The following is a 25,139-nucleotide window of genomic DNA, read 5'->3' on the forward strand; positions in this document are numbered from 1 at the left end:
ATTAAATATTTTATCCACCTTGATGGCATGAAAGCATAATAATAATAAAAAATAATTTTAAAATATCATTTTATTAGTTATTTCTAAATGTAAATTTTCATGCCTTTTTTTAATATTTGTCCTGACATATGCCGAAAACAGCTCTGTTTTCTAAATAATCTTTGACAAATGATGTAAAAATGTAAAAAAATCATATTACACTTAACTATACTCTTAGAACGATTGTGTTAAAAACAACACATTAGTGTTGATTCTGGGACAACACACTAAATGCATTGTCCCAGAATCCACCCATCTCTGTGTTATTATTGAAATAACACATTTTGTGTTACTTTTAACACAAAATGACACATAATGTGTTAAAAGCTAAAAGCTTAAAGATGTGTAAAAAATTAACACATCCTTTCTAAGAGTGATATTTTATTCCACATTTTTTATAAATATATTTTCATTTAAAAGAAATATTAGTTACACCAATTGACACAGACCGATTACACCACATTGACATTTTTGCAATTATCCCCCAAATATTCTTTCAAAATGAAATAAAACCAGAAATTTTAGACTTGGTCCTTAAAAAGATAATCTGCAAATTTATTTTGAAATTTTACCCTTTTACATATAATTGAACCATACGGACACAACATAATTAACCCAGCTACCTATGCCAAATTAAACTAGTGGTCGACGATATGGGCTTTTTAATGGCCAATACCAATATTAAGAAAGTTGATTGGCGGATATAACACAAATGTAATTACAGTAAATATAGTGCCCTCCACAATTATTGGCACCCCTGTTTAATATGTGGTCGTGGACTTCTAAAAATTCTGCTTTTTATTTAAACAACATAGAACCCAAATACAAAAAAGACAAAAATCCAACCTTTGATTTAAGTACATTACTTTGGTGGTAAAGAATTTACACATTTAGAAAAAAAAACTTGAAATCATGCGTTCCACAATTATTGGCACCCCTGATATTAATACTTTGTACAACTCCCTTTTGCCAACACGGCAGCACTTAATCTCCTCCTATAACATTTCACTAGATTGGAGAACACAGAGAGAGGGATCTTTGACCAATCTTCTTTGCATAATCTTTCTAGATCATCCGGTGTCCTGGGTCCTCTCTTCTTTAACTCGCCCCACAGGTTTTCGATTGGGTTGAGGTCTAGGGACTGAGATGGCCATGGGAGGACCTTGAGTTTGTGACTGCTAAACCATTTTTGTGTAGATTTTGCCACATATTTTGAATCATTATCCTGCTGAAAGCCCCAATTATGACCCATCTTCAGCTTTCTGGCAGAGGCCCTCTGGTTTTTCTTTAAAATGTCCTGGTAGTTCAAAGCATTCATAATGCCATGCACCCTAAAAAGGTTCTGAGGGCCTTTGGAAGAGAAACAGGCCCACAGCATCACAGATCCTCCACCATACTTCACGGTGGGCATGAGGTGCTTTTCGGATACTCATCTTTTGTTTTACGCCAGACCCACTTAAAAAGCTCAATCTTAGTCTCATCTGACCAAAGCATATGATCCCAGTTGAAGTTCCAGTACCGCTTAGCAAACTCCAGATGTTAACGTTTGTGAGAAAAGGCTTTTTCCGTGCATGCCTCCCAAACAGCTTGTTGGCATGTATAGAGGTTCTGATAATTGTTATGGAGACTTTGTAACCCCAAGATGACACTCTTTGATGCAATTCTGTGACAGTAAGCTTAGGAAAATGTTTTACTTCTCTAACCATACTCCTCACTGTGCGTTGTGGCAAGATAAACATGGGACCTCTTCCAGCCTTGTTTGTCACTGTTCCAGTTGTTTTAAACTTCTTAATGATTCCTCTGACTGTAAATACGGGCAAGTTAAGGCGAGTGGCTATTTTCTTGTAGCCATTGTCTGACTTATGAAGGTCGACACACATCTGCATTACTTGAATGGTGTGTTCTATTGTCTTTGCCATGATGACAAATGGGTAAGAGAATTAGACCTCTTTGTCACGTCATATTTATACTCCAGGGAAACAGGAAGTCATGAATTACTAATTAAAACTTCCTAGATACCCTGACCAACTTTAGCAACTACAAAAAAATATATTTAAAACTTTTTTTAAATTATTTTTCATAGGAATTATTAGAGGTGCCAATAATTGTGGAATGCATGATTTCAAGTTTTTTTTTTCTAAACGTGTAAGTTATTTACCACCAAAAAATTTACTTAAATCAAAGGTTGGATTTTTGTCTTTTTTGGCATTTGGGTTCTGTGTTGTTTAAATAAAAGGGAATAAAAAGAACATTTTTAGAATTCCACGACCACATATTAAACAGGGGTGCCAATAATTGTGGAGGGCACTGTAAGAGGCAAACAGAAAATTTGTGAAACAGTTGTTATGCATAAACTTTATAAATATACCTTTTTAAAGTACTTAAAAAATATTTTCATAATTAATAATTGACATAATAACAATTAATATGGATCTCACTGTACTGTTTGAATAAGCGTGTTGTTATGTGTAACACAACATAAAGTCATGTTAAAAAGTGAATAACTTTTGATCATTTTACTGTCTGTCAGACTACGGCTTTACATTGAGTGACACTGACTTTTCATTATAACAACAAATTTAAGTAATAGAAAAAATATACTGGCCGATTGAAACAATTTATCGGCCAAAAAAAAGACTCCAAATATCATCCAATACATTGGCCTCTGCAATATATCTGTCTATCACTAACTTAAACCTGTAATTTCTCCCACTTATGTTTTAACGACTCGCCCATAGATGTAATCAGGACAGAAGCGGTCGAAACTGGACAAAGGCGGCTTAAAAAACATCAGCTGTGAGCAGACATGCATCTCTCTCATCCACTTGTGATCTGATCGACCAAAATGCCAATGCCAAGTCTAAATGTGCTTTAAAGGACTGTGACTTTGGACTATGAGCTGTTGACTTTGAGAGATGGAAAGTTCAAAACAATTAAAGGCAGTCCAAGGACATGAGTACAAACTATTAAAAAGGGAAAGTTCAAAGACTTAATTGTCCTTAATTTGACCGTCAACCCATATGCAATGGAACAGAAGGCACAGGAGGCCCAGAGGGCAGCGGGAGGGGTGGAGACTTTAAATGAAGTGAGGCAAGACGTGACGTAAGGTACAGAGTGAGTAACAGTATGTACACTGTAAAAATGATGTCAAATCAAAATATATATTTATGTTACTTTAACTTAACCAATTCAGTTTTTTGCATTAAAATTTTAAAATTAAAAAAAAAATGTAAACAACTTTATGGGGTGGTTTCCCGGACAGGGATTAGCTTAAGTCAGGACTAGGCCTTAGTGTTAATAGGAAATATAACTATTTTTAACAAACATGCCTTACTAAAAACATGGGTGGTTTCCCGGACATGGATTAGTTTAAGCCAGGACTAGGCCTTAGTGTTAATAGGAAATATAACTATTTTTAACTCTGTGCATTTTCTGGCAAAACAAAGGACATGGATGTATTTTAAGATATGTCAGTGCAAGTTGTTTTCAGTTTGGACAGCTCTTACATTTGTTTTAGTCTAGGACTAGTCTAATCCCTGTCCGGGAAACCGCCCTACAAGTAATTTCATCTGTATTGACTAGTGACGACTTAACGTATAAAATAATAAAGTTGACATAACTAATGCAAATTCAACTTGATTTATTAAGTTACAGCAACTCGTCACTTCTCCAGATAGTTGAAATGACAGTCCTTAACCAAATAGGAACACTGAAAAAAATGATTCATTCAATCTACTTAATTTTTTTAAGGTAAGTGGTCACAATCAATGTATTTAAGCTACATTTAAACAAAACAAATTTGAAAAACAAAACAAAAAACTTTTGTTTAAATGTAGCTTAAATAAATTAATTGCAACCACTAACCTTAAAAAAATTTTAGTAAATTGAATGAATTTTTTTTTTCAGTGAACTTCGTAATAAATAAAATACATTGCTGCTTTAAATTTTTTGTTTTTGATTTTTAGTATTATTTCTTGACTAGAGATGAGTTGTTATAACTTACAAAATATAGTTGAATATATTTTTTATAGTAAATATTCTACACAATTAATGTAAAGTACTGCAGAATAGCCCCTACAGGGATAAATACAGCTGGATGTTGTATCCGGACACTGCCTCACTGGTAAACCCATAAAACAAAGAGGGGAAGTGGCAGGAAACCAGCAGGTCTTGTTTGAGAACATCTGTCAATAGGGGTGAATGGGATGCGGTGCTCTCTGATCTTTCAGAGAAACACACACGCCATGATAAATGGTGTTCACAGAACCAGGTGAACTCATTCATTCATTCATTTGCATATTTTTGCATGTATGCATTGGGTAGATGCTTTAAATTGCAGTTCAAGGTATACATTTCATCAGTATTTGTCTCATCTTTTGCACCGCTAATGCAACATCCTGCCTAGGGCTCCATAAACACCTTAACAGCTGAACCATGAAAACTGATCACAAAATGCAAGTTAATAATACAATCAAGCACCGTTCAGGATGTTATATGCATGATCGGGGGAAAATATACTGTGCGTGTGCTTATGTTATGTGTTCAGTCTAAACTTAATGTTCAAATTCACAAGTTTCACTAGTTTTCATTCCATGAATTTCTGATCCTAAAAGTAATCCATCTGTACGTGGGTGTGTCCCACATAGACCCCGTGTGTCCATTTCTCTCTGGGACTCATGTAGCATAATCCAACCAGAGACTGCTGTCACTGTCAGGACACGGGCAGAGAGAGGAAGACCTAGAGTGAAAGATAGTGAAAATGAGCTAAAAAAGAGAGACGGAGAGGGAGGGAGTTGGGAGGAGGAGGGCGAGGGAGAAACAGGAACAAACCGGATTCTCCATCCTGGAAGAGACAGACAGACAGAAAGGTCTGGGAGGGAGTCTGGAGGATTGGGGGTCTGTGATCTCCACAAAATCGAGACAGCAACTCTGCTGTTATTTTTTGAAGATCAGCAGGAGATGTGGAGCCGTCAGCAGATGGATAATGCAACAGGGCGTTACCGCGTACCACATCGCCACTCGAGTAACACCCACAGACATTTACAGTGTGCGTAATGGGGCGGTCTTCTGTTCAATCCCTTCTTTTTAGACACTTAATGCGCCTTCGTTTTCTCCGCAGACCCCCTGCACAGAAATGGTGTAGTGTATCTTTCTCCTCCTTCATGCATATGAAAAGTCCATATTTTAATATCAGACATGGCCATGCTTCGACATATTCATAGTTCAGCCTACTAATGAGTAATTCATTTGAGGCATCTGCAAAAACATGTATACATAATTCATGTATTATTAGCTTAAAATATTCATGAGGCCCTCGTCATCGAATTTAAAAATCCTCTTCTGCTGCTCTAAAATCAGTTTTGTCATTGGTGATTCAGATTAGAAGCTTTTTATGTTTGAGAAAATGAACTTTACTTAAAAATATGAATATGGATCAAGTTGGTTTAAGTAACTTTGACCCAAGATCAGTTTTTTGCTGGTCTGTTTTGACCTGATTGATCAATAGATGATTTTTAGTTCTTGGCCTTTCATTAAACACCTTTTTCTCAAAAACAAATTGCTAACGTTAAATAAATAATACATTGAAATGCAATAGTATGTTCTTTCATTTTCATATCATTGGGTAGTTATCATGCAGACAAACTTTGCAGTTTACTAATGCATCTATTCACCGCAGTATATTCTGCATGATCACCCTTTAATGCATGTTTTCTTAATTTTTTTCCTTTTTCTGGCCATTCATTACTATAAAAACAAGTGCCATGCAACCTTTCATCTTAAGTTATCGTATTATTTTGTCTACTACTAATAGAGATGCAGAGAAATGAACAGAAAGTAGATGCTGTTTTGATTTTGCACTATTGCAAGTAGTTTAATGGCTTTAAGCCAACCTAGCTACAACAAGACACTGCAGTTTTAAGAGTGAAGACCACGCTGGTCTCTGAACTCTGTGTTTACTGAGGTTGTGTCTATTTATTTCCTAAAACTTGCTAGCTCTGCAGAGCTGTTTTCACACCCCTAAGGGAAGTGCTGCATTGCTGCGACAGTTATATGAAATCTTTATATGTTTGCACCCCCGTCTGGTCATTAAAGGGAAAGTTCACCCAAAAATTAAAATTCTGTTATCATTTATTCTCTCTCATGTTGTTACAAACCTGTATAAATTTCTTTGTTCTGATGAACACGAATGAAGATATTTTGAGAAATGTTTTGTAACCAAACCCATTTACTTCCATAGTAAATGGGGTCCACGCCACGTACGGTTTGGTTACAAACATTTCTCAAAATATCTTCCTTTGTGTTCATCAGATCATTTTTACGGGTTTGTAACAACATAAGAGTGATTAAATGATGACAGAATTTTCATTTTGGGTGAACTATCCCTTTAATGGACTAAATTGTGTTTTATATAAAGCTGCATAGGGAAATATTACAGTGTTCTCTCTTTAATGTATAAGAAATTGGAAGGCAATTGTCAAACATCTCTGCATTTCTTTATAACCAATAGATAGTATTATAATATAGAGAGAAAGAGATTTAATGTGTAATTTTTGTGAAACAAGATGTATGTATTTTATTTACAGTACAGTGCAAAATTACACTAGATGTGTTTTTTATGTAATTGTATAGTAATCATATATAATTATTTCTCAGTCTCTTTATTAGAATACAACCAGAAAATACAGGAAATGTGTATGTAGTATTAAAAACTGTATAAAATAGTTTAAAAGTGTCAGGTATTTATAGGGTAAATTTAACTTCCACTTGAGCAATAGCGGGCAACTGCATGATCTCTTAAACCTAAATGAAATTAAATCCTAATTCTAATCGAATTACTTCAGGACTTCAGTCTCCTCAAAAAAGCTCAAGATGTGTTTCATGCCAAGAGAGGTCACACTAAATACTGACTGATGCCTGAAGAAGACATTTAGTCTTTAAATTATATAATTTAGTATTATATAATTAAATAATTTCCTGTATTGTCTGTTTGTATCTTACTAAAAAGAGTAAAAAATAATTATGGATGCTGGACATTAAAACTTTGCTAATATTTTTACTGTATTTTTTTAGCAATCTATAATTTTTTTTTTGTTGCAAAATTTAACAATTTTAAAAATTTCACACCAATGCAATTATTACAAATATTTTTGCCTGGAATTCTGTCAGCTGCCCTTTATGCAAAATGTGTTCCAGTAGCTCAAAGTCTATGCTGTTCTTTTGAAAGTAACAAAATATGATCTAATAAAGTTATTACAAACACAAGGCATTAGATATGTTTGCTATCACTTTAATTGGTACAAATACAATATCACAAATGCTTTGTTTGATGCAATTTGTTCTACACACAAAAAGACATTACACATGTGAACTTAGACTACATCTTAGTAGCCAATAAATCTACACAAGTCTATTCTTTAATGTTGCATGTCCATCATATTTTGTAAAGACATACATAAAATTATTTGTTGCACTTAAATTTTTAAGTTTAATCAACTTAAATTTACAGTTCACCTCAACTTTCTTAACTAGTAAATAACTTAAGCTAATTCAACTTTATTTTATTTTTATTAAATGCAACAAGGAATTGTTTACGGTGTATGAAAATGCTAGACTAGCATTATACATGCAGAGACTTTTCTAACCCTAAATCTATCGTAAGCAAACTCACTAATGACAACTTCTGAAGATGTACATGTTAAAAGACTACACATTCTCATATACTTCTTAATTGCTGTAATATCTTCTATAGTTTTAAGAAATACACCATCTTTTGTTAATCATATATTTCTAGAACACAAATGCAAGTCTACTGTGCAAATAATAATCATATAATAAACAATGTGTTTAATGTTTGCAGTATATTTTGCAGTGCAATGTGCTTAGACAGGAACAGACTTATGCAATAAGTGCAACAATATGCAAGTGTATTAGAGCTGCTTCCCTAATATAAATGTTTAACACTTGCTTTTTTGCTGTTAAATATTGCGTTTTATTTTTAACTGTGAAAGTATGTGTTGACTTATTTAATCAGGAATGTGTATTTATAATGTTGTTTGCACATACTTTTCTAAAAGTGTAAGCATGTATCCATGAATGCACCGGTGTATGTGTTTGAGGGGGGACTGAAAGAGTGTGTGTATGACCATGAGAGCAGGTAGTATCCTACAGGTATATGAAGACTTTGTATCTAAATAGAGTGTTTATGGTTGGCCTTTCAGTGCAGGCTGCTGGCAGGCATGCAGTCACACAGGGCCCTCCTCTCAGCCCTCAATACCAAATCCTCTGTCTGCAAAACACACCACATACAAAGCAGAAGTCAAGACACACAGAGTATATCAGTCCAAATGTCTAAAACATATCATTTCATGCATGACTGTAAAAGAATAGACATTTAATGTCTCAGGAGGGCATGTAGTTTCCGCTCATTTCATATTCATATTCTTACCCTTGAGTCCAGGTTGAAAGCTGTTTTTTTCAGATCTTGCAAAGCTCTCTGCATAAACTCAAAGGCATGACAATCAACACATGGCCGGCCTATTAAACAAAACAGAAACTTGTTCAGAGGTGATGATGACTTCACACTGACATTTTTCCCTCATCGCTAAGGCTAAGCAGCAGGTGCATATCTAGAGCTCATTGTGTCCAGGTACCACATCCATTATTAACTTGATGCTTATCATGCCTCTAAAAGTAAATATGAAATAATACATCCTCGTTGGCCACACATCTATAGTGTCTTACTCTCTGCGGGGATGACGCTTCCTGATTCCTCGGCATATGTGGGTTTGAAACAGACAAGCTGAAGCAGCACCACCAGCATCACTGTCGCTACAGCCGCGCGTGGCCTCATACTGTCAAGTAGCATCACGACAATACCTACACAAACACAAATTAATTGGTTTAAAAAATATATACAAATAATACATTTAAATTTGATCGCTACACGCAATTGTCCAAATCGACTTATAAATGACAAATACATTACACGCGCATTTACCAGACTGACTAAATTTTGCCCTTGCATTAATAAAAAAAAAACAAATGCGATAACGTTAGTTTAAAAAAAGCGATCACCAAAATATTCAAATTGCACTTCTGTAAAACATATTGTAAAGATAAAAGACCGGAATAGCTTATATTTGCGTTACCTGTAAGACAAAATCAGGGAGTACCGTTAATCAAACCACCACAGGGCGCGTTTCTTTGCAAAGCGTCAACACATTGATTTGCGTTTGCTTAAAGTGTTTTGTCCTTCGCGGAGCACCGTAGGACGGCATACGGCACGACAATAACCAACACGCGGATGACGTCAAAGTACCGCGAGAGCGATTAAAACAATTACAGGGAGAAGTCTAATTTCGAATTGCTCTCGCGGTACTTTGACGTCATCCTGTCAGTTATTGCGGCGCTTCGTGAGGTCGAACAGTTTATTTTTTGATGACCACATGGGTCGCTTTGACCAATGGCTAGTCAGTTACGTTCATGGGGTTGCGTTGGTGCTTTTTTCACAGTGCTGTTTTGTAATGTGATTTTGACATTTTATTTTTTGATTTTATTACAGTTAGCATAACTGTTTTATTTCAGCAAATACCAGTGATGAGAGGGTCCTAAAATAGGAAAGTTTCATAAAATGGAACCAAAACTAAACAACATTTCTTGCAAGAAAATGACATTTTTAGAATGATATTCACACGTTAAATCAACACTCAAATACAACATACTAAATTCAAATAAGGTGTTATAAAAGTTGCGGTGTGTTGAACTTATGATAACATGGGTCCTTGTGCGTGTGTGTGTTTTCTTAGGTAGCCTGTTAAAATGCCCGATCTCACTGTTCGTCTTTTTTCAAGATGGCGTCGATGAGGGAGAGCGACACCGGCCTGTGGCTCCACAACAAACTGGGATCGACAGACGAGCTGTGGACACCTTCGAGCATCGCCTCCCTACTCACCGTGTCAGTCATCGACAACATTCGGCTGTGTTTCTCTTCTCTGTCGCCTCCGGTGAAGCTGAAACTTTTGCTGGGGATGCTGCACCTCCCGCGCAGGACCGTGGATGAGGTGCGACTGCAGGACTCATTCTGACCTGCTGCACACACACACGCACGCACGCACGCAAACTGGGTTCACTCACAAGTATGGCATGTTTTATTTGAACTGCCATGTTGTTTATTAGTAAAACATTGTATTGGGTTGCTGACACTTTTATGTTGCATGTGTAATAACATGGCTTCCACCATGAGACCCCTGCAGCTGCTGTCTGGATCATGTCAGTTTACAACACAACTTGTATTCAGTCTCTGAGCTTGAGCTAACTCGCTAGCATGCTATGCTTCCTGTTATCTGTTGCTGTTTGTAGTTTTGCATTCAACTTTGTGGGAGAGTTCATTCTCGTGTGATACAAAATATTTTACTTTTAGTGCATTGTAAAAGTTTGCATTTGAATATAAGCGTCTACCAAGTTAAGGTATGTAAATGTAATGGGAGCAAAACGCCCCCTTTACAAACCTTTCACACCATTGGTAATCCTCCTGTAAAATTGTGGTAAATACTACTAGTGTCGTAAAATGAATAATACAAGATTCTTAAAGCAGTTTAGAGACTCTTTATTAATCATTTTAATTCATGATTTCAGGTATAGGTGTAAAAATAACTTAACTGGGCATTTTGGCGGACACTCGTGATTGACGTATTATCATGCTGTAATAAGTTACTCCGCGTGCCCGTACACATTCCAGTTGTAAAATAGTGCGTTTAAATCAATTTTATATTTTCCCTTTTTTGCCAATGTAACTGATAGGATGATAAGATAGGATTCCATTATTAGTGCTTTAAAAACGAGAAATGTATTGGACAACTTGTATTGAATATAATAGATTTATGGGAAATAAATTTTCTCCCACATTTGTAATATTGTAACTCAATATTTCTTTAATAATGCATGCTAAATGAAGTATATAAGAGTTAAAATTAAGTAATGGATAATCAACAGCCCGCTGTGCGTGGATTAAAGTCGAAATTAAATTAAATTGTTTTGGAATATTGTGGTATTTTTACATAATCTGTAAGCTTCATTATTGTTTAAAAATTCATGTGGCTACATAGCCTGGGAAAACCCAGACAACTTCCGACAAATTTAGATTTGCTCTACAAGTAGTCTGGCAAAGAGGCCATTCAAGCCCATTTCTAATGGCAAGAAATCACAGCACCTATAAGAAACGTTGGGGCAGGCCTTAAACGATGACGACAGCGCAGCGACGGTGAAGCAGATTTTGTACATTACAAAGATGGATCCCGCCATGGAACATCACTCGCTCCACTCAGCTATCGCGTCTGTTTTAATCAATTTAAACTTTTCCTTTTCGTTAAAACCCAGAGCAAAAGAACAACACTCGAAGCATTCATATCTAAAAAAGATGTTGTCGCTGTCTTACCGACTGGATCCAGTAAAAGTCTGATATAGCTCTGCATACGTCATCTCCTTCATTGCTGTTATTGGTTTTAGGTCTGTCCAATTGGACACAGAGGCATTTGAGAGACGTCCGTTGGTGACGTCCCTTTGGAAATTATGTCTGTGAAGCTTTGCCAGACCATAACTCAGTTACTACTGAGAATGGTCTGGGTTTAACCAGGCTAGTGGCTACATAATCTTAAATCAAAAACGCTTTTTTTATTTTTTCGAAAACTGCAGAACTCTTGGAAGCATACAGTGGGAGGAGATAAGGAGTTACGGGTACAGCACAGCTATATGTTGTTTACATTATTATATGCACCTATGGGCTGATTGCAAACAAAACTATTAAGTTTAGATTTTGATTTACTTTCCATCTGTGGTTTTGACTCCTGAACTGGGGTTTTTAACATTGGGACCACTCTATCACTCAGTTGTAAACGATTGCCAAATCCCGCGTTGAACTGGGCCTTGTTTGTAAAGCAATTGTCTATGAAATGCAGGTAACGTTCACAAACAGGTTATCTCTAACGAAGTAAAAAGCATACATGCTGTCACTACAAAGATCCAGAAAGAAAAAGAAGTGGGGGCTGAAGTGCTCGATAAAAGGGGAGCTGTTGAAATTCAAGTTGGACACGCTGAAAAAGCCACTTTCAAGTTACTTATATATTCAGGACACCAGATATTGGGGCAGAAACGGCCAACTTGTGAATACAAAGGTCAAACACAAGAAGACACAGTTTCATATAGTTGAAAGAGATGCTCCTGCAATATTAGGGAGATCCACATGTCGAGGATAAGAAATGATCAAAAGAATACATGAAGTTTCTGTTGACGTTGATCACATACTGAAAGAGTATGAAAATATTTTAGCTGGTCTGGGATCACATTCAAGTTGATCAATTAGTAAAGCCCGTTGTACATGCTCCACGAAAAAGTGCCTGTCGCACTAAAATAAATAATAATTAAAGAATTGCACAATGATAAAAATAAAATATTTTAATAAAATAAATAAATGAAATATTTATTTTTAAAACACTCAAATAAAACTTAATTTTGAAGAAACTATGACAAAAAATGAACACATACTAGATTATTAATGATTAAATGTTTTTACCTCTAATGGGAATAGCTGTGTGATGAAGTGAAACTAAAGGATTAATAAACACAAACTGAAGCAGATGTTGTAGAATGTCTGGCGAACGACGAAACTGTAAAAACTGATTATTTCCCACTATTAATTACATTATCTTAAAGGAGTGTAACTACTGTAGCATGTAAATAATGCACATAAATACCGTGAGCAAGAGCGCTCAACAATTATATCTAATCAACAGACACGTGAAACCCTAGCAGGTTGCTCAAACAAAAAAAATCACCAGCTAACTTATATAGACTAATACAATAACAGGCTTAAAAATCCCAAAACATAAGTCCACTTAGTTCTCACGGACACGTGTTTTATCAACTTGCTATCCTCCAGACATGACGGACCACTCCTTATCTCATTTCGGCCTTGTGGTGCGCGTGCACGCTCGCGGTGTGAAGCTCGTCTGCGCTATTATCCGAGATGTTTTATCAACTGGCTAGTTATCCTCCAGACAGTGATGGTCCGGACCACCTCTTTCTCATTTCGGCCGTGTGGCGCGCGTTCCCCGCTCACGGTTTGATGCGCGTACGCGCTATTCTCCCAGTTGCACTTGACGGCCTTTTGTGCAGCAAATTTGTATTTTTTTGGACGACCTAGTTAAGGCGGTAGGGTTTCCAAGCTTAGGTGGGCCGCCTTAACTGAAATATGCTGTGGGGAACCCTGGTGTTCCTAAGAGCTGTTAGAATATCTAGTTGGTGTGATAAACATTTTGGATGACTTGCTGGTTTGGGTGGGAACAGTACAAGAGTATGACACCGTCAGACTAAAACAAAACTGCCGCAAAGGGGAAGAGAATACAACAAAAAGAAATGTCAGATTAGAACTTCACAATTCCTTGACGTAACGTCCATCTATGCATTTCCACCAAAGCGTGCATTTTCATCTGCTAGTGTCAGCAAGTGAATGCAATGCAGCAACAAAGTGAAAGAGACCGAAGACGAGCGTGTTTTTAGCACTGCAGGTGATATGGTCCATGCAAAACGCAGTGTCCTCTCTCCTGAACATGTTGATCAGTTGATTTTTTTTTTAAAGAAAAGTCACTCAAGAGACCACTGCAGCACTTGTTTGACTGTTACATCTGAAGTTGTGTGACAGATCAAATGCTCAAGTTTAACAGCTTTGGGGTTTTTTTTCAATTTAATTTATTAACTACCTCAGTGATTGTCACTATTGCACATTTTGGCCCAAAATACTACAATTTTTTGACTGTTGCCATCATAAGCTTCATTTTATGACATTTTCCCCATCATTATTCATTTATCTTTATTTTTGTTAGTTTGTTGTTGTAAATTTTTCAATTGGGACCCTTTTCGAAGTTTATTTAAACTTTAATGTTACAGTGCCCTCCAAGTATTGGGACAGAGAGACATTTTGTGTTATTTTATTAGTTTACCAAAATGTATAGTTACAGTCATATAATGAATATTGTCTTAAAGGGCACACTCTCAGCTTTATTTTGAGGGTAATAGGGTATTCGCATCACATCCAAATTGGATGAAGGGTTTAGGAATAACAGCTGTTTAATATGTAGCTCATGCTTTTTAAAGAGGTAAAAAGAAATGGAACAATTGACTTAAAAGCTATTGACAGGTATTGTCTGTTGTTTGGATGTTAAAGGAACAGTATGTAGGATTGTGGCCAAAACAGGTATTGCAATCACAAAACTTGTGGCTAAAACTGGTACTGCAATCACACAACTGGTGGCCAATACACAAAATGACAATATAAACATCAGTTGTGGGCTGCAACTCCACTTTTTAAATGAAAATATCCTGGCCATACCACTGTTGTCAGTGATATAAGTATTTGAAATGAACATGATTTCTTAATGTCTAGTGACATATCAGGGCCATTTTATGATCAATTGATATAAATTTATTACATACTGTTCCTTTAAAAGTCTGGAGTTGATATTATTTAAGTATGGCATTTGCATTTGGAAATTGTGGCTCTGAACCCAAATAATGTGGTGTTACGGACCATATTTAGGTTTCAAAAACGCAACAAATCCATCAGTCAGGGCACAATATAACTTGCATTTGTTAGTTATTAAAATGTAACTGCTTAACTAGACATGTAATATAACATTTTGATAAATTAATCAAACTGAATCGAATCGTAATTGCATTGAAGAAGCGTTTGATGTATCAGCAAGTATTGCATCAATGGTGGAGAAAATTGATGTTGTATTGCTTTGTAATGAACTGTCTGATTTATACCCCTAATAGAGGGTATGTCTTGACTTCACTTTTCCACTTGACCACGTGACAGCTCGCCCCGTCGAGTGGCAAACATTCAACAAAATGGCTGGTTTTTATAGGGGCTGCTGCGAAAATGCCAGTAAAACTTGACAATTATTAGCTTTAATTTAGTTTAGTTGTACTTGATAGCAGAGGTGGAGAATACTTTGTTTCATTAGTTACATTTTCCAAGCATCTGTGCTTTATAAAGGTGTTTGTATTGGGAAAAATGTTACTTCACTACATTCTAAAGCATATAATCATACTGTGTATTCTTTAATATTGCATATTAAAATTATATTATACCCAATTACATTTAAATTGTTTACTTCTACTTGAGTAAAAGTATGTTAATGTTCTTAAATTTTAAATGTAAAACAAAAACTTGAATTTATGAAGTGTAATAGAGTAAAAATTATGATGTTATGCTTTGGAATGTATGTTTTCCAAAGAAAAACACAGATAAAATACAAATACTTGACAAAATACTTTTAAGTTGAAAGTAAAACCTCTGCTTGATAGTGACCCTAGCAACTTCTCAACCCACCTGTTGTCTGTGGACGTTAGCATGAACAATCTATTTACTTCTTTCAGTGTTTTTTGTCAGTCTGCAAAATGATTGCTCAGAATTCTTGTTTAATCTGTTAGTACAGTCTATCGCACAACAGCTTTTTCCCACTTAGATGCATTTTCCCCTTGTTTTCTCTGATTTCACACTGTACTCAAATTCTGCCGCGCTCTTTTGCCACTCAGTGGGCGTAACCGCAGGCACTTTCGCCGAAGGTGACGTCATGTGCATACTCTCAGTTGTTGGAAAACTGCAGTAGAGGGCGTTTGAATGTCGACAGCACAGCATACAAATGGGAGAAGGTTAAACTTTAAACTCCCAGCTTCCACCATGCTGTTGACTCCAAAAGGAAGTAGACAAATTCAAGATAAACTTAAACACAGACTGCTAAAGAGTTTTTGCCCTTTGCTCCCCCTACAGGTTAGAAGCGTAATTGTTCATTACCACTGTCGTAAATAATGCAGCATAGCTGGCTCTGATTGGATTGTAGGTCTGCTGTAAAGCAAGTTTTTGTAGTTTTCACTCGAACTACAGGACCACTACCGACGGTTCGAAACTTCTTTAGTGCGGTTTTGGCCGATAGAGGGCTGCAAAGCGAATGTGAAAGTGCCATTCACCCTGTTTTGAGTGGATGAACCACTGAAACTTTTTTGGAAACTTTATTTTAAGGTAAAAAAAACTCTTTGGTGTTGCTTTAAAGCAGAAAAGACAAAAACGTCAAACAATTGCCAGACATATTACCAGGTGACAAAGATACAGTAAGGACAACAGCTCTGAAGAAATATGATTTTCCAAGTTCATACATTCTCCACACACCTGAAGGAAGGATTAATAGAAGAAACAGAAGTCTGTTAAAGACAAAAGAACAAGAATTTCAGTGATTGAGATTACTTTAGTCTAGGGCTGCACGATAAATCGCATGTGTTTGTCACGCGCATCACGTCAGTAATGCCGGTTCCTTGATTAGTATTAAATCGCCATCAGCTGTTTTCAGAAGGAGCAGCTTTAACTACACAGAGCCGTAGTTCACTGACAATCGGGGCACTTTCGCATTAATTATCGCGGACGTATCGCCTGCGATATGTATGCGATATGGCCCAGCTTGTCAGGGAACTACGGCTCTGTGCAGTTGGTGTCGCGCCATCTGGGGGCAGCTGTTGGCGATTTAATACTAATCAAGGAACCGGCATTACTGACGTGATGCGCGTGGTATCGCATGCGATTTATCGTGCAGCCCTACTTTAGTCAAACAAACTGCAACCTAGAAAGCAGAATGAGTACTGTTGTTGTGGAAAATGCCAAGAAGAATTATTTGAAAGAGAGAGCAAGCCAATCATCATCATGAGATATGGAAGACAAATCAAAGGTTATTCAAGGCTCAGAGACTATAAATGCACTAGAATAGCTACAGATTGTTTATTGACATGGTTAAGTCAAATTTATTGTTTTGATAAATGTTCGTGAGCATGTGAGTATAAGAAGTTCGTTCAATAACTCGCCTTCTCTCTCTCGTGTTTTCAGATGAAGGAGGCTTTGTCAGAGATCATTCAGTTGGCCACAGTGGACACTGAGCCATGGGTGTTAATGGTGGCTGACATCCTGAAATCCTTTCCAGAGACGGGCTCACTAAACCTGGACCTGGAAGAGCAGAACCCTAATGTACAGGACATACTTGGAGAGCTACGTGAGAAAGGTGAGACATCATTGGTTTGGATTGTTAAGAGAGGGTCTTGTGTTGTCACCTACTGAAATTTAAAGGGCATCTTGCAGGTAAAATTTTTCAACGAATTTGTGCAATTTGCTTGTTGATAATAAACATTTAAACTGTTATCCATTGTATTTTATGTTGTTGGGTATCACAAAACCCGAAAAAGTATGAAAAAGTACAGCGGTTTGCAATGATTCTCCTTTCCCCCACAACGCACTGTATGACGTCACGCTGGGGAGAGAATTTACCAAAGCCGCCATGAGAGCATTGAGAATGACTAGAAAGACGAGTAAAGTACAGTTCTGATAGCGCAGATGACAGACAGACAGACAGACAGACAACAGACAGACAGACAGACAGACAGACAGACAGACAGACAGACAGACAGACACAGACAGACAGACAGACAGACAGACAGACAGACAGACAGGCAGACGGATAGACAGGCAGATGGATAGGCTAGTGTAGAGAGATAGGCAGACAGCCAGATAGCATAACGTTAGCATATCTTCGTGTAGAAAGTAAACAAACAATTAACATACTCGTGCATGCTGGCTTGAGGGGGTCCATGATCCTGCCTGAAATGGGTGTAACTTTATGCGATCTTCAGCACAAACGGTTTTGGCAGCATGTCTCTAATCCTTGAAGGTGAGTGAAGCACGTCACGTCTGTTCGCGGGTGGGTACCAGCGACCCAAACGCACTCACTTTCTTACAGCCAGTAGCGGAATGGCAATCGAGAGAGTCGGGACTTTCCCGGTGGGACTGTCTGATAATAGTTATACATTGCGAGTTATATTAGCAACACCGTCTGGCGTCGTGATGTGCATCTGGTTCCAGCAGCCCGCTGGTCAAACTGTGCAGCCTCTCTGCTCTAAAAAGTATATAAAAGTGCTCAACCTGTTCGGCAGGACCAAACATGTACAGGATTTATAAAAATACGGTGATCAATGAGCGGTTCCTCCTCAAATGGCATAGCCTGTCGTGATGTTAAAAGCCGCCGAACGCCTGTTTATTACAGTATGTATGTGGTCGGATCCGAGTATGCTGCAGCTGCTGACTGCTGCTGCATATAAAATGATCGTGTGATTCGTTATAATCGCATAAACAATATAACAAAGCATCATTTTATTTCACAAAACAATATATTTGAGATATTATTTGATAGACTAGTAAGTGTGGATTAAGGATGTTTAAAAATCTCTAGCCTGGTGGTCAGGACATGAATGGATCAAATCAGCAGATATGCGAAGTTTTATTTATCTCCACATATATCATAAATAATTATTAGCATGGTAACTTTGCAGTATAACACATTATATATTTCCTACGATGTATATATGATTTCCAAATTATATACGTAAGTATTAAACAGCAATAAATGTCTCATCTATCTCTATGGCTCTGGCTGTGTCTTTCTCTACTTCTCCCCAACGTGACGTCATCACAGGATTGCGTTAAAAAAACGTTAATACCAAAAACGTAAAAAAAGTGGTCTTTAAGACCATTTTTGAGACATTTTAAAAATTATACACATATCTTGAGTGTGTATATGTACCCATTAATCGACAGTGGTGGTTAACCTGCAACACGCACTTTAAGCATGCCATTTAAACATCTCTGTTTTCTTTTGGGTGTTTTTAAAGCTCACGTAACACATGCTCTTTCTGCATTTCTGATGTTAATCTGGAGTACCTATAAAGTCGTATGACATCCTTTATATCTCAATAGAGTCTTTAATTTAATCAGATTTATAAAAGAAACATTAGCTTTACCGAATCTTTCGGATAACGTACGAAAAAATGGAGGAGTTACTACCGCGGGTGGAGCGAGTACGACTCATGCAACATTATACAACACTTATAACTTATGATTCACTACATGTTCGTGTCATTTATATAATATGCACACGCCTATTTCAAACATAACACAGAAGTCTTACTGCATGCAACTCGTGACCCGGTTGGGAAAATCCAGCGCATCAAAAACACATGCAAAACCGGATAATAAACTATATCCATTGTTTCCATAAGGCTGGCTTTCTTCTCCTAACATCCAAAAATACACTTCTTCTTTCGTCCCATTGTTGAGTTTTGAAATTATACAAAGCTGTGTCGCGCGATAAGATGTTTCCAAGTTCTAGCGTCTCCCGCTGATTGACGGGTGGGCGGGGTTTTCTGGTGATACGTATAGGAACCCCTGAAACGTCAGTTGGACCTGTAATCGAAAAAAAACTTTCCGAAACTTGTACGAACCCTGGCGAAGTGCATTCGGCACACAAATACTCTGAAACACGCCCAACTGCTTTTTGACACTTTGCCTACGTTTAGCATGAGGAAACAACTCTATAACTGTGTTAATAAGTCAGAATGCTTGAAATACCATTGAACCCACCCCCCCTTTAACCTACATTGTATTAATCTTGGGTACCACGTATTTGGGATGTTTAACCAATGATAGACTGATGCACTTTACTTCACATGCTATAAATAATGTACCCATTATTATGATGTTTTTTATTAATATTATGCTCATCTGGAAAGCCTGTCAGATCATTGCAGGCAGAATTTATGCGTTATCGTAATTACTGCTGCTTTGAGATGACAACACATGAAGCCCATTATTTATTACTTAAACATAAACCCAGTATTAGTAACAAGTTGTTTTTATTACATTTAATTATTGTGTTATTTGCAAGGAAAATGTGTTAATGTTAATTAGAAACTGCCTCTTTACTGGCAATGAATTTCACTATTTTCTCTTTCTTCATTTCAGTAAATGAATGTGAAGCATCAGCTATGTTGCCTCTGGAGTGTCAGTATCTGAATAAAAGTGCTTTGACTACGCTGGTGGGGCCGCTTACTCCACCCATTAAGCACTTTCAGCTGAAAAGAAAACCCAAGAGTGCCACGCTCAGAGCTGAACTGCTACAGAAATGTGTGTTTAAGTACTTTTCAAGTCATTTAAAGTAAATGTTTGTGTGGTGATTGTCATGTTTGTTTATTATGTATTTATAATTTACCCTAAAGCCACAGAAACAGCTCAGCAGTTAAAGAAGACGGCAGGTGTGCCCTTCCACTCCAAAGGAAGAGGTCTGGTGAAGAAGATTGACACCACAAGTAAGACATCATACGAGGAGCTCAGATTCAAAGGACTCTAAACATCACCTCATTCAAAAATGAGATGATGATGATGATATTAACCAAATTCTCTCGGCACACACTGTTCATCAAATACATTCACTTCAAATTCACTTAATCCTTGCCTCAGGTCCGATAAAAAATGCTTGTTTACAAGAGGCGCACTTAAGAGAGTTTTGCACATGAGCTATTCATATTATTTTTTTTACTCTATTGCTTATTCTCTGAACACAGAATTGATTATTAATAATCGCTGTATTTCCTCTCACAACACCACTAAAGGGTATTCCCAAAGCACCATTCCGCAGCCCTACCACCCCAAGTATGTTCAGCCCACCAAGCAACAGAACTCCTATTGCCCCTGTTCGCACACCCCTGCGCAAGGAGAGGGGAGTCAAGGTAACTGAAAATGAATAATCTTGATTGAGTAATGACACTGTTACTGTTTTATATTTCATTATACCTGTTAAATGCTTCATTCTGATTGGCTAAAAAATAGGAATGCCGAAATCATTTTGCTGAAAAAGGAAAAAATATTATCTCTTGTTTCGCTGAACAAGTGAAAAGTCAGAATAAATTGTATCGAATAATGAGGTCTTTGACGCGATCAAATACAGTATTTTCCGGACTATAAGTTACACTTTTTTCATAGTTTGTCAGGTCCTGGAACTTAAGTTCAGGTGCGACTTACACGTCAAAATTATTTCATATGAACCAAGAGAAACTATTACCGTCTACAGCTGCGAGGGTCCGCTCTATGCTGCTCCTGTATTTACACTCACCTAAAGGATTATTAGGAACACCTGTCTAATTTCTCATTAATCCAATTATCTAATCAACCAGTCACATGGCAGTTGCTTCAATGTATTTAGGGGTGTGGTCCTGGTCCAGACAATCTCCTGAACTTCAAACTGAATGTCAGAATGGGAAAGAAATTTGTTTTAAGCAATTTTGAGTGTGGCATGGTTGTTGGTGCCAGACGGGCCGGTCTGAGTATTTCACAATCTGCTTAGTTACTGGGATTTTCACAGACAACCATTTCTAGGGTATACAAAGAATGGTGTGAAAAGGGAAAACATCCAGTATGCGGCAGTCCTGTGGGCAAAAATGCCTTGTTGATGCTAGAGGTCAGAGGAGACTGATTCAAGCTGATAAAAGAGCAACTTTGACTGAAATAGTCACTCGTTACAACCGAGGTATGCAGCAAAGCATTTGTGAAGCCACAACACGCACAACCTTGAGGGGGATGGGCTACAACAGCAGAAGACCCCACCGGGTACCACTCATCTTCACTACAAATAGGAAAAGAGGCTACAATTTGCATGAGCTCACCAAAATTGGACAGTTGAAGACTGTTGAAGAAATGTTGTCTGGTCTGATGAGTCTCGGTTTCTGTTGAGACATTCAGATGGTAGAGTCAGAATTTGGCATAAACAGAATGAGAACATGGATCCATCATGTGCAGGCTGGTGGTGGTGTAATGGTGTGGGAGATGTTTTCTTGGCACACTTTAGGCCCCTTAGTGCCAATTGGGCATTGTTTAAATGCCACGGCCTACCTGAGCATTGTTTCTGACCATGTCCATCCCTTTATGACCACCATGTACCCATCCTCTGATGGCTACTTCCAGCAGGCTAATGCACCATGTTACAAAGCTCGAATCATTTCAAATTGGTTTCTTGAACATGACAATGAGTTCCCTGTTCTAAAATGGCCCCCACGGTCACCAGATCTCAACCCAATAAAGCATCTTTGGGATGTGGTGGAACAGGAGCTTCGTGCCCTGGATGTGCATCCCACAAATCTCCATCAACTGCAAGATGCTATCCTATCAAAAGGGGCCAAAATTTTAAAGAATGTTTTCAGCACCTTGTTGAATCAATGCCACGTAGAATTAAGGCAGTTCTGAAGACGAAAGAGGGTATTAGTATGGTGTTCCTAATAATCCTTTAGGTTAGTGTATGTGTGGTAATAAAAGAAATCAGTTGAAATGAATAAAATAAGTATAAATGATTGTCTGTTTGTTCAGTTTTGTAGTCTTCTTTGGAGCCTGCAAATGTGTACGTTGAAACCTAGAATGGCATTTTGGGCATCCAAGTCATCTGGGACGGGGGCTTTATGTTGGTTTCCATTGAAAGGTTTAGTGATTGTGTGTTTATTTGCAGCTGTTGGATATATCAGAGTTGGATATGGTAGGAGCTGGCAGAGAAGCAAAGAGAAGGAGAAAGACTGTGGGTAAGTTTTGGGAAACCGACATTGATTTTTTTCCCTCTATGCTGGATCAAGAATTGCTTTGGTATTTGTAGTTTTAATGTATCTTTTTGTGTCATTCAGAAACCGAAGCTGGAGAGAAAGCTGCCAAAGAAGAGGCAGTGGTGGAGAACGCAACACCAGACTATGCCGCTGGCTTGGTGTCCACACAGGTAGTCATGTTATTATAATGCATAATGATTGTTTAATGCTTAGGACAGAATGAAACTTTTATTTCTCCTCTTGACAGAAACTGGGGGCACTAAACAATGAGAGCGCCCTTCCGTCAACCAGTTACCTTCCCGCCACACCCAGCATGGTTCCCTCCTCGTCCTATATTCCCAGCTCGGAGACACAGCCAGGTAAGAGATTTACAAATGGAAGAAAATGATCCACATTTGAATATCTAACGACTGGACTGAACAGATATTATGGCTTTATTTACACTGCAAATCTTGATGCCCAATTCTGATTTGTTGCCTGTATCCGATTTTTTGAGGACACCCATACATATTTTAAAAGCAACTTCGATATCTCCATTTACACTAAATAATTCAAGCTTAAACCATAAATGTTTAAGTAAAATGTTGTGATATCCAATAGACACAGACACAATGATTATCCAAGATTATAGAGCTTTATTTCTGTAAGACATAAAACTTCAACATAACTCCACTAAGTGGAGCCATCGTCATGTGATCACGGGTGTTGAGTTGACGTCGCATTTTCAAATGACACATCTTGAGATGGGAATATCCGATCTGTTCACTTGCATTGCGGATGCATGTATCCAATTCATATCAGTTTATTTCCACACATAAATGAGGCCTAAAACCGATATTGGAATCTATTTGCTTTTTTCCTGCTTACACATTCTTGGGTCATATCTGATCTGTGCCACATGAGGGAAAAAATTGGAATTGAGTCACTTTAAACATTCAATGTAAATGCGGCATATGACTATTCTTAGTGTGTAGCAAGAACCCAAGCTAAATTTTATACACTGTTTTTATCTCCTCTGTGTGAATCTTAGCAAATGCAGGAGGCTCGGGCCGTGAAACCACAAACCGGCAGTCCGAAGAGTCGTCTGCTCCCAATGCCGCTTCTGCTTCGCTCCCAGGCCAGTTTAAACAGCGGCCGCCCATGTATAACGCCAGCACGGCCAGTCCCACTGCCCCCACTTCACCCACTACGCCAACCAGCACACCCACCAATAATGGCCCGCCCCCTGCCGCCACAGCCGCACAGACAGACATGCCCACGCAGCCGCCCACCACTGCAGCCCAACCCGCACCCACGCCAGCGCCTCCGCAGACCCAACCCAAAAAAAACCTGTCGCTCACGGTGAGAACTTCTTTTATCTTGTTACACATTTGTTATAAAATACAGTTTTTTAGGAAGTTTGAATTTTTCTGGCATTGTTTGATTTCCCACGAGAGAACAAATGTACGCCGCACAGGAAATGTTCAAGACTGCAAATAAAGTTACACGGCCAGAAAAGGCCCTTATCCTGGGCTTCATGGCAGGATCGCGAGGTATTCTGACCTTTATCTTGTATATCTAGTTGATTAACCATCTTACAGTTTCTGTTTTTAATGCCTTTCCAAATGTTTTGCCTGGCCCAACAGAGAACCCCTGTCCAGAGCAAGGTGACATCATTCAGATCAAACTGAGCGAACACACAGAGATGCTGCCGAAAGCAGATGGAACCGGCAGCACCACCATGCTGGTGGACACGGTATTTGAGATGAACTACTCGACCGGGCAATGGACGCGCCTCAAGAAATACAAACCCATAACCAACGTCTCCTGAGGAGGGCTGGGTTAACAAACCCAACCACTCGGCGTGTTTACATAGACACATATGTATACATTCACACACTCCTCTTCAGTGTCGTCTGAGGAGGGCTGCTTTAAGTATCATGTACATGTGCTGAAATGTACATACATCTACGGGCCAAATTCTGAGGTATTGGGAATTGTAGTGGGAGAATGTTTGGATAGTGGTTTCAGGCAGGTGCGAAGGACTTCCCGTTTTGATGACCTCACCTTCTGTTTCTGTTCCTGCATTGCCAAAGACAGGGACCCTCTTATAAGACAATTGTTTCTTGATCTTTTGTTAACGTTTGTATTGTCTCTCATTTTTAGGCCCATTTCAGATTTCCTACTGTGGGGGAAATGTTGCAAAGTTGAGGCAGGGCTCGTTCGTTTGTCTCTTAATCTACGTTGACACAAGTTATTACAAGACCGTAAAAGGGTAAAAACATGATATTCTAGTGTCCCACAAATAAAAACGCATCTGTCCATGTGTTTTCACAGTGAGAATAAGAAAATGTGTTCCTTGTTGACCAATGGACAGAAAAAGAAGAAAAAACAATAAACAAACAAAAAGTGAAGAGCGTGAAATGGGTCAATTTCTTTTCAACTCATAAGCATATTGCTTTTAAAAGGAGGAAATAAATTGAAACCTCACAATTTCGAGACGCTGCTATGATCACTTATGTTGCAATACAGAATCACTTTAAAGGAACAGTATGTAAGAAATGTATATCTATTAATCATAAAATGGCCCTGATATGTCACTAGACATTAAG

General features: G+C 37.9%; 2 protein-coding genes across 2 annotated transcripts; one reads left to right on the top strand and one right to left on the bottom strand.

The window, feature by feature from the left end:
• Positions 1-7,311: 7,311 nt before the first annotated feature.
• Positions 7,312-9,344, bottom strand: nicol1 (NELL2 interacting cell ontogeny regulator 1). The gene is made up of 4 exons (XM_055199889.2): positions 9,189-9,344; positions 8,782-8,916; positions 8,486-8,574; positions 7,312-8,326 (listed from the first exon to the last, which is right to left on the bottom strand). The coding sequence occupies exons 2-4, from the start codon at positions 8,903-8,905 to the stop codon at positions 8,255-8,257; spliced, it is 285 nt and encodes a 94-aa protein (XP_055055864.1). The 5' UTR covers positions 8,906-8,916; positions 9,189-9,344; the 3' UTR covers positions 7,312-8,254.
• A 495-nt stretch (positions 9,345-9,839) lies between these two features.
• nelfa (negative elongation factor complex member A) lies at positions 9,840-24,941 on the top strand. Its single transcript, XM_073859936.1, has 11 exons — positions 9,840-10,100; positions 16,970-17,141; positions 19,931-20,092; positions 20,185-20,269; positions 20,562-20,694; positions 22,461-22,530; positions 22,630-22,718; positions 22,796-22,907; positions 23,579-23,885; positions 23,977-24,080; positions 24,174-24,941. The coding sequence occupies exons 1-11, from the start codon at positions 9,891-9,893 to the stop codon at positions 24,356-24,358; spliced, it is 1,629 nt and encodes a 542-aa protein (XP_073716037.1). The 5' UTR covers positions 9,840-9,890; the 3' UTR covers positions 24,359-24,941.
• Positions 24,942-25,139: the final 198 nt, after the last annotated feature.

This window comes from Misgurnus anguillicaudatus, chromosome 21 (assembly GCF_027580225.2).
Source record: "Misgurnus anguillicaudatus chromosome 21, ASM2758022v2, whole genome shotgun sequence".
NCBI lineage: Eukaryota > Metazoa > Chordata > Actinopteri > Cypriniformes > Cobitidae > Misgurnus > Misgurnus anguillicaudatus.

Coding starts and splice junctions, on each gene's coding strand:
- nicol1 (XM_055199889.2), bottom strand. CDS start 8,905: ATGCTACTTGACAGTATGAGGCCACGCGCGGCTGTAGCGACAGTGATG. Junction 8,575..8,781: donor AAGCGTCATCCCCGCAGAGA/GTAAGACACTAT, acceptor TTTGTTTAATAG/GCCGGCCATGTGTTGATTGT. Junction 8,327..8,485: donor CTTTCAACCTGGACTCAAGG/GTAAGAATATGA, acceptor TGTGTTTTGCAG/ACAGAGGATTTGGTATTGAG.
- nelfa (XM_073859936.1), top strand. CDS start 9,891: ATGGCGTCGATGAGGGAGAGCGACACCGGCCTGTGGCTCCACAACAAA. Junction 20,093..20,184: donor AGCTGAACTGCTACAGAAAT/GTGTGTTTAAGT, acceptor TTTACCCTAAAG/CCACAGAAACAGCTCAGCAG. Junction 24,081..24,173: donor CTTCATGGCAGGATCGCGAG/GTATTCTGACCT, acceptor CTGGCCCAACAG/AGAACCCCTGTCCAGAGCAA.